Raw genomic sequence first — 10,170 nt, 5'->3', positions numbered from 1 at the left:
ACAGGAAACAAATGAGCTCCTGAAAATTGCCTCATGATTGTTTTAACAGATTAAAACAAATATCAAATGAACCAAGAGCATGTAAAATGTACTTTCTTTAAAGAAACCATAATTTCAAGGGTCGAAACAGTTACTATGCACTTTTTAAATTTATTTATTTATTTATTTATTTTTTTGTAGAGACCGGGGTCTCGGTATGTTGCCTAGTCTGGTCTCAAACTCCTGAACCTTTGGTCTCACATGATCCTCCTGTATCGGCCTCTCAAAGTCACTCTATAAATTTTAGAAGAACAGACTTTGAAAGGTAACCTAGTTTACTTATACCAAATAAAAAAGCAGAAATAATGTGTTTCTTGCAAAAATCACAAGACAAAATAAGACCAGAATCCTGATCTTTTTTGAGTTCAAGTTAGTATTTGCTCAATTCCAGTTTAACTGCCTTCAATGTTTTATTTTTCTTCATATAGATTTTTAACAACATAATAAATCACAAAAATTGTCAAAACCTTGTTTTCCCTATTTTTGCATACCAAAGTAAAAATTCCATGGTTGTTACTCTTTTATAATTTAAAAGTGAAAATGGTCACTTTTATTTTTATTAACTAATTTCTATAAAACATTTGTGAAAAGACAGTGGGCTAATTAATCAAAGTTCATTGCTGGTTGCACCTGTCATTTTTACTAAAGAATGGTTTCTACTCATACTACTTGTAAAATAACTTTTACTGGGGTAATATGTAAAATATAAGTAAAAACTTAACAAAACATTTGGACACAGCTAAACAAATTTAAAAAAGACAAATTTTAAAATTTATTTATTCAAAATTTTTGAATATTGCTGATAAACTATTTCTGCAAGTATACATGAGAAATTGCTAAACATAGTTCTTCTCTGGCAGGTAAATTCAGTGTCTAGGCATAGAATACTACACATCCTTTTGTTAAAAAAAAATGTTCTCATCATTTTACGATTTAAAACCGAACAGAGCCAAGCACGGTGGCTCACGCCTGTAATCCCAGCACTTTGGGAGGCCAAGGTGGGTGGATCATGAGGTCAGGAGATCGAGACCATCTTGGCTAACAGTGAAACCCCGTCTCTACTAAAAATACAAAAAATTTAGCTGGGCGTGGTGGTGGGCCCCTGTAGTCCCAGCTACTCGGGAGGCTGAGGCAGGAGAATAACGTGAACCCAGGAGGCAGACCTTGCAGAGAGCCGAGATAGCGCCACTGCACTCCAGCCTGGGCGACAGAGCAAGAACCCGTCTCAAAAAAAATAAACAAACAAACAAACAAAAAACCAGCAACAATAAAACCTTTTTCAGAATGCTGTGTGATCATGCAATTTCAACATTTTGCAATTCACTTCAGTTTAATTAATTTACTTAAGATATTAGAATATGAATTATTTAATAACAATAAAAAAGACTAACAAGTATTTTGTTTCTAATATGTCTCATAATATGATGCGAAAAGTTAAAGAACCAATATGGGCTTATAAATATTTATCCCTCTAAGCAACTAGATGATTTCATGGGAAAGAAATTTCAAAGCCAAAATAATTATATTTTTATGACTTAGAACAAACACACATTAACAAAAAATTAGCCAGGTGTGGTGGCGGGCGCCTGTAGTCCCAGCTCCTCCTCGGGAGGTTCAGGCAGGAGAATGGCGTGAACCCGGGAGGCGGAGATTGCAGTGAGCCGAGATCGTGCCACTCATTCCAGCCTGGGCGACAGAAGAAGGCTCCGTCTCAAAAAAAAAAAAAAAAAAAAAAAAAAAAAAAAAAAAAAAAAAAGAAAGAACAAACACACAATAATTTATTTAACCAATTTATTTAACTTAGGTGCTGAACCTATTTAATTTAGGCCACATTCACGTTGATTACTTTCACTAATTTATTTAAGGTATTTTTAACCAACCTTTTAAATTTAAGTAATAGAAAATTTTAAAAATGAATTAGTGCAGAAGACAGATACGGACATTTGTCTCGTCTCTCTGCTTATTTACAAGTAAACTTCAGCAGATGCTCTAACTACTTTGAGCCTGGAAAACCCTGGTATTTCAAATATTGAAAGTGAAGCTCTTAAACATTTTCTTTGTGAAAATGATTTATCATATATAGACATACCAACACAATCAGAGACACAACATAGCTTAGCTGATTCACTACCTTCCCTGCCTTACTATACATTTTACAAATTAGAAAACCAAAACTAAGAAAAATTAAGTGACTTCTTCAGTGATGGCCTGTGGCAGAGCTGGAACTACAAGCCAGGAGTATTCATTAAGTGGTTCACTGTTCTTTTCATTCTAATTTATTCATTGAGGATGAGCGGAGCGTGGTAAGAAACTAGGAACAAACAAAAACTCCTGCTTCCTTAACAGGGAATGGTCATGGGTGACTTGGGTCAGCTACTCTGAAATATTAAGTTAATGCCTCCACTCTTCACTTGCATTTGACTCCGTGAGGCAGGAGGTTATCTCTGGAAAGAAAGAGAAATATCCAACTGCTAGGGAAGGTTTCTTACATTCATGTTTGATTTTTCTTCTATTCTTTTGACCACCATTAACAAGACTTTAGTTACAGTTAAAGGGAAAGTTTTATTGCATGTAAACTTTTTTCACATCGGACACTTTTCCTGGCTTTCCAGAGCAACAGCTAGATAAATAGTGCTTTCCAGAAAGTGGAGAAACGAATGCTAAATGAATCCACTGCCTACATCCCGGAAGGTTCAGGAGCCAGGAATTCAAAATCCTTGGTGTCAAGTGTCACCCAAAACTTGGGGTTGGGGAGTGGAGAAAGGCTTTCGGTTAAGAACTTTAAGATTCCTGCTTCTGTCTTCTCTTATGTTACCCTTTGATGCACCACTCTACAAAACATTCCCCCGGAAAAATAAAAAAATACAAACTCTGCTGCTGTTGAGGATGCAGATGATTATTTAATAACAGAAAATGTTCTTGCAACTTGTAAACGATATTCACACCCTGTTGCCCCCTCCTCGCCCAAAATGTATAAACCCATATTAGGCCTCGAACAGGCCGGATGCACACAAATGAGCAGAGCACTGGTGGGTATTTCTGGGATTAGGGCTAAGCTTCATTTTCTTTTCAGCCTTTTCTTAAGCGTCCATATTCCCCACTATGCATTTATTACGTTGGTGCAAAACTAATTGCACCAACCTATATATGTAATTGAAGAAAAGTAATTACTTTTGCACCAACCTATGTATGTAATTAGGGAAAAGCTATGTCTAGCATATTTTTAAAACTCTTTGAGAGGTGAAGGGTAGTTATTTCCTGCTGGGTAGTGTACTCCTTTTCCTAGCTTCACAAACAAAACCCGGATGTGACTTGGAAACGGAAAAAAAAAAAAAAAGGGTGGGGGGCGCGGATAACAAAAAGTAAAACTTCTGCTGTTCCCAGTTCTGCAGCCCCAGCCCAGCCCAGCCGTCCTCCGCGGGCGTGGCAGGTCCTGAGTCAGGGCCTGTCCGGGGCCAGCATCCCTGCTGGGCGATTGAGCAGCGGGAAGCTGCCTGGACCCAGTCTCAAACTTAACCCTAACCTAGCACCCGGGCAGGCCTCCTGGGTTGCGGGGACTTGAGAAAAGGCAGAGTTCTCAGGTCCTAGGAAGCTGGGGCACGCTGGCGTGACAAGCGTCCCGGAGAAAGCCAAGCCCTCGGGGAGCTGGGGACCGCAGCAGGGCTGCAGTCACATCCTGCGCGGGCGGGCGGCGGGCCAGGCCCCGCAGTTGTTTCGGGACGTGCCGAGCTTCGCAGCTCTTCCAGCAGCTCTGCTGCCCGAGCTAGCCCGATCCCAGTTCTGGGGCGAAAATGCCTGCCCTTCACATCGAAGATTTGCCAGAGAAGGAAAAACTGAAAATGGAAGTTGAGCAGCTTCGCAAAGAAGTGAAGTTGCAGAGACAACAAGTAAGTTGGCTGTTCCGGAATATTTCTTTCTCTGAAATGAAGCAGGGTCCGATTTTTCCTGCTTAGTAACAGTAAAGCAAATAGTTTAGCTTATTTTTTTCCCCTTTGTAGCTTCTCTTCTCATCACCCTTTGGCAGTGCCTGGGGACTGCCAGCTGATGTGGGGAAATCCTAGGAGGTAGAGGAGGGAGCAAGGATCTGATAAGTAATTTAAGGCCAATGTCCTAACTTTTAAGATGCCTAGGAAGGGGAAAGTAGACAAGAAATCTTGCTTTCCATTAGACAGCTGTTTTTCAAAACTCACTTGTAGGAAAAAAGCGGATAGCTACTTGGTTCTTTGATCTTTTACACTACTAGAAAGGATGATATTGGAAAGAAATTTTCTAAAACCGTATTTTAAAGTCTTACAAGTACATTATTTAATTTTAAATGTCACCAGTGGCCTTCAGTGATATGCAAAGAACAGTCCACCGAAACTTGGGAGCAAAATATTAGAATTTCTATATTTATTTGTAAATCTTGTCCCTTTATAATTTTCACTTTATGTTTTATAAGTGTGCGATTAATACAGTAGTATCTGTACTTATTTATAAATTATTATACATACACTGTGGTGCATATGAAAAATTTTTTAGTGATCACAATTTAAAAGTTTTAGAGACTTGATAGAGATTACCATTTCAGTGAGAACATATGACCCAGTATTCAATATTCTCCACTGAAACGTCTTGGGAGTTTTATAAGTTTTACTTCAATTTCTTACTGGTCATCAGGACCTTCCTTCAGACACTAATCCCTCTTCCTGTTTTAACTCAGTCAGGCATCCTGTAGACTAGGAAAGGTCTTTGAATAGATATTGTTTAAAGATAATTAACCTTTCCTCTTCAGCAAGAAAATTTTGAACTGATCTTATTTATTATGGTTTAGCACTAGAAAAAAAAATTAAGAAAAACAATGGAATGAAGCATTATAATAAGCTCACTTGCCTTCCTGTTCTAGTTATAATAAATCTGTTAAGGGCAAGAGTCTTCACTGTTGAGTGATGATTAGAAGATGCAGGCATTTTTGTGTTTTACTTTTTACATATTTCTTTTCTCAAATTTAACCTTTCACATCCAAATCCCTGCTCTTCCTAGCTTTTATAATGAGATGTCCCTTCTATCACGTTAAGGGTTTGTAGCTTTAAAAATACCAATGTGTTTAAAGGGGAAAAAAAGGAAGTTACACTACCCAATCAATAAGCACGCTTCTTGAAACCTTAAGGGACCCATTTTATGGATGGCGACGTTCCCAGTACAGCAAGTGCTGGCCACTTAGATATGTTCACACAATAAACCTTAGGAGTTACATATTAAACAGAGTTTCATATGCTGAAGTACAGCATTGTCTACACGAGGTTCTAATATCTTAATATTTGGTATCACTGTGCAGAACTTAGGATAAAAGACAATTGTCTTCTATTTACTCAGAGTTTCAAGTTAGCTATTGGACAGGGATGTGGATGCAACCGACTATGTAAAAATTGACTGTATCATTCATTAGCAGTTTCTCCCTGCTAGCCAGCCTGACCCTTTAGGACACGGCCTGTGGCATCAACTTCCCACCTCCAGAAACCTCAAGTGTATGCCAGAGGGAGAAAAAACTTTGGGTATATGTATCCTTAGGAAACACAGAAAGAGGCATCTAAATCTCAACAATAATATTAAGACATTTGATTATACACTTGGAATTATACATTATTATTGCTAGGCAAGCATTGGAATGCTTAGAGATCATTCATCTCCCTCACTTTAAGGATTAAAAAAAACTTGAGTCCCACAAAGGCTAACTGATTCCACGTTTAAGACCACAGAGATAGATAGTGATAGGGCAAGTACTAAAACATTCTTCTTCTTATGCCCAGTCCATTATTCAGTCAATAAATAGTTAACATCTGGGCTACGTGTTCAGTCCTTAACTTAGGCCCAGACAAAACTTGCAAGCTGCATTCTGGCTGTAGTTAAATGTTTATCAAACATATCCTTTTGATTATGGAAGGAAATGTATCAGAGGAGTAATTACTCACATTTGGAGGTTACAGACCTCTTCTGAAACCTAATGAAAAAACCTTGTAAGAAAAGATTCAATGTAGGGAGCATGTATCTTGTTGAGAAATTAACCTGAGACAGACTCTAAGTTATGGACACGTGCATTATCAACTCTAAAAATTCACTTAAAATGCATGCACTCTGAATGTCAACAAACGAGAGCAAATGTTACCTGAAAGAATTGTACTTGAAAGATTTTATTTTGCCAGATTTTAAGTCACAGAACTACATCACCTAGTTTTCAATTTGAGGTCAGAGGCTTCCACACTGATTTGCAAAGGATAATCATTTGGGGTGTGGAAGTAAACTATTAACATTGCTATTTCTGTTTAGTTTTAAACCTCACCCATTTATAATTTCCAGTTTATGTTTTATAATTTTGCATGATGTATTAACAAAGCAGTGTCTGTACTTATTTGTAGTTAAAAATTATATTCATTTTGGGATACATATGCAAACATGTTTTAGTAGTAACCGTTAAAACAATTTGAGGTTACTAATTTAGATTACTAATTCAATGGGAACATTTGCCTAGTTTTCATAGGTCTCCATTTAAATTTGCTGGTGCGGCCCGGCGCCGTGTCCCACACCTGTAATCCCAGCACTTTGGGAGGCCAAGGCAGGCGGATCACGAGGTCAGGAGATCAAGACCATGCTGGCTAACGTGGTGAAACCCCGTCTCTACTAAAAATACAAAAAATTAGCCAGGCATGGTGGTGGGCGCCTGTAGTACCAGCTACTCGGGAGGCTGAGGCAGGAGAATGGCTAGAATCTGGGCGGCGGAGCTTCCAGTGAGCCGAGATCCCGCCACTGCACTCCAGCCTGGGCAACAGAGCAAGACTCCGTCTCAAAAATAAATAAAAAATTAAATTAAATTAAATTAAATTAAATTTGCTGGTACTTCTGTAATTTTTACTTTAAATTTCTTACTAGCAATACAGGCCTTCATTAAAACCCTAATTTATTTTCTTTTGTTTTTATTCTTTTTTTAACTCATTCTTGCAACCTGTCTTTTAAGGATAGATAGACTTTTTGAAGAAACTATTCTTTTAAGAATAGACTTTTTGAAGACACTATTCAATTTTTTCTCCATCGCAGAAAAAAAAATTTATTCTCAGATAAGCCTAGTAAGTCTCAGATAAGTCTTTTCTTATGATCATTGCCCTCAGGCAGCAGGAAGAAATTCTGAGGAGCAACACAGAGTGCGATATTTGGACAACTCCAGTCTTTCCAGAGTCAGGCTTTTTCCAAAGCTTCTATCATTTCGTGAAATTTCAGAACATGGCACACACCCGTAAGTGAGAATCGTGGCATTACACACCCCAAAACGTTTGGGGATTATCTACTACTGCACCTGCTCATTAGCATGGAAAATTAAAATAAGATTATATTTCAGTTCCTAAAATATTGTAGACATGGCATAATTGTATTTTAGCAGAGGAAGGAAATCATATGAGACACAATGGAAAAAAATTGCTGGAGATGATTTATTTAATGCAGTGACTTTCAAACATTTTTTAATTTGACCAACGACCAACAGTAAGAAATATATTTTACATAGGTTGTATCATAGGTATAGTAATAGAATAAAAATATTGGAGTGCAGAGCCCAGATTTTATATATGTATTATATATATAATACACACACACACACACACATATGTATATATATAAATGTAAAAAAATGTTTAAAAACTTCTTGTATTCAATTATACTTATTTCATTAAGGCGTAGGGACAAAGTTTAAACAACCCTAACCTAATGTATTCTCTTTTTTTCTGTACTTAAGGTGTCTAAATGTTCTGAAGAAATAAAGAACTATATTGAAGAACGTTCTGGAGAGGATCCTCTAGTAAAGGGAATTCCAGAAGACAAGAACCCCTTTAAAGAAAAAGGCAGCTGTGTTATTTCATAAATAACTTGGGAGAAACTGCATCCTAAGTGGAAGAACTAGTTTGTTTTAGTTTTCCCAGATAAAACCAACATGCTTTTTAAGGAAGGAAGAATGAAATTAAAAGGAGACTTTCTTAAGCACCATATAGATAGGATTATGTATAAAAGCATATGTGCTACTCATCTTTGCTCACTATGCAGTCTTTTTTAAGAGGGCAGAGAGTACCATATGTACAATTATGGAAATAAGAACATTGCTTGAGCATGACACTTCTTTCAGTATACTGCTTGATGCTTCAAATAAAGTTTTGTCTTGGGAAGATGAGTGTTGGTGATTTAAGAAGACACTTTTCATGCATTAACTTTTATATGTCTGCCCGTAATCTTTTGGGTGTGGAGTACGATTGGGTTTGGAATATGATTCAGAAGATTAGATGGTTCATCAGATCACATCTCCAATCTCTGCGTCAGTGGTTTAGAGTGCTGAGTTCTGACTTCTGGAATGTGTTTGATCTAACCTTAACTATTAAGAAACTGAGCAGGTAGAATTCCTATAACATTGACAGAAGTCAGATTATCTGAGTCAGGAACAAGGCCAAGCCACATCTATGTTAGTACTTCCCTAGTTTATCATCATTTAGATCTTCTTAATAGTGTTCCTGTAGCAGTAGCCTTGAAGAAAATACTGAGTTGGGGTTCAGGAAGAGTGTCCTGCCTCTCCGCAGCGTAGTGGCCAGGCCAGCCCTGGCTTTGAGGGCCAGTACTTATACCTGCACAGAGCTACATCTCCCATGTGCTCTCCAGGTCTTGGGCATGGCACTACTCCAGTTCTGTGGCATTGGTGCTGACACTTGGACCTCTGCACTCATGCTTGCCAGCATTTTCCAGCAGGCCTGGGCCAAACATGCCTTTTTTTTCTTCTCCTCCAAAGGAACCAGTGAATCTTTGCCCACTTTAAAGATTAGTTGGTCTTTTTCTTACTGATTTGTAGGAATTCTTCATATATTCTGGCCATTTATTCGTGGTTGGTGATATGTGTTGCGAATACCTTCTCCCAGTCTGTGGCTTACCTTTTCACAGTGACCTTCCCTTCAGTGGTTTTATCCTGCAGGAGCAACATGTCAGAGTATAACTCCTGCTCAAGTTCATAACAAAGGTAGCTGAAGCTCAAACCTCACAAAAAGGGACCTTTTTTTCTCTCCTTGAGCATTCTCCCGCTTTCTCCTCCGTCTTTTGGGTCAAAATTGCTCCAAGTTTGAGCGAAAAGAAAAATGTGGAAAAACCCTTGCTGGTTAGCTCTAGCTCAAATGGACTTAGTTATTAACTTGACCTGCAATTCTTAATGTGGCACCAGAAGCCAATGTTTCTCCTTGACTAGCTCTTTTCTCCCACTTAGACATGTAGGTATACCTTACTATCAAGCCAGAGAGGTGCCTGTAACCTGTAGCAGCTTCCTAAAGTATATCAGCATCCTCGTTCTGAAATTCCTTTCCTTTCCCTCTCTGGGAAAGAACAGAATACCCCAGGCTTTTGAAAAATAGGTTACACAAACCAAAAGCAGGAACTATTTCCTTCAGTTTCCTGACACTTTCCAAGTGATGACGTCAATTGGGATTACTGAGAGCCCAGGGATAATTTTAGCTCAAAACTACTACTCCTAGGAAGGAGTACTATGATCTACTACTCTTAGGAAGGATTTAGGAATAGTAAAGGTATATTTCTTCCAAACAGCATAGAACTATTAGTACTATTAGTCATTTAACATTTAACATGGCATGGGATTTTAGAGCTTTGGTGCCTGTAAAGTTTTATTTTTATTAGCTGTTTCATTTCTTTGCACTCATAAAGTTTTCTTTTGTTGCCTATGAAAGCAAACATTTATTCCGGTTACTGGCAAGGCAGATTAAATCACCTGCTTCTTTCATGAAGGGCCAAGACAATACATTTATTCCCTAACTTGCTGGGAGTTGCGATTACAAGTCTATATCCTGATTTCTATTAGCACATTCAGCTATCCATTCGTGTACACTCCCAAGTCCTAGCTTTTGCTCTTCATGTCTCTTTAAACCATATGATCAATCAGTCAGACGACTTCTGGTTTTTCCTGAATAAATATCTAATCTTGTAGGTGCTTCTATTAAATCTAATTCTGTTTCCTTTTCTTACCATTGATCATTATAACTCAGCCAACATGTAGAAGTGCAATAAAAATATTTTAATTTTCAACTGTTCAACTGCTAAAATTATTAGCTTGTATTAAAAAAA

The 10,170-nt window shown here is 37.9% G+C and overlaps 1 protein-coding gene across 1 annotated transcript; it reads left to right on the top strand.

Annotated features, from left to right (window-relative positions):
* Positions 1–3,190: 3,190 nt before the first annotated feature.
* On the top strand, positions 3,191–8,225 carry GNG11 (G protein subunit gamma 11). The gene is made up of 2 exons (XM_054496867.2): positions 3,191–3,926; positions 7,802–8,225. Exons 1-2 carry the CDS (start codon positions 3,831–3,833, stop codon positions 7,925–7,927), a joined length of 222 nt encoding a protein of 73 aa, XP_054352842.1. The 5' UTR covers positions 3,191–3,830; the 3' UTR covers positions 7,928–8,225.
* Positions 8,226–10,170: the final 1,945 nt, after the last annotated feature.

The sequence above is a fragment of the Pongo pygmaeus genome, chromosome 6 (genome assembly GCF_028885625.2).
Source record: "Pongo pygmaeus isolate AG05252 chromosome 6, NHGRI_mPonPyg2-v2.0_pri, whole genome shotgun sequence".
Taxonomy (NCBI): domain Eukaryota; kingdom Metazoa; phylum Chordata; class Mammalia; order Primates; family Hominidae; genus Pongo; species Pongo pygmaeus.
Note: the sequence above shows the minus strand (reverse complement) of the source record. Positions and strands in the feature narration are given on the sequence as shown.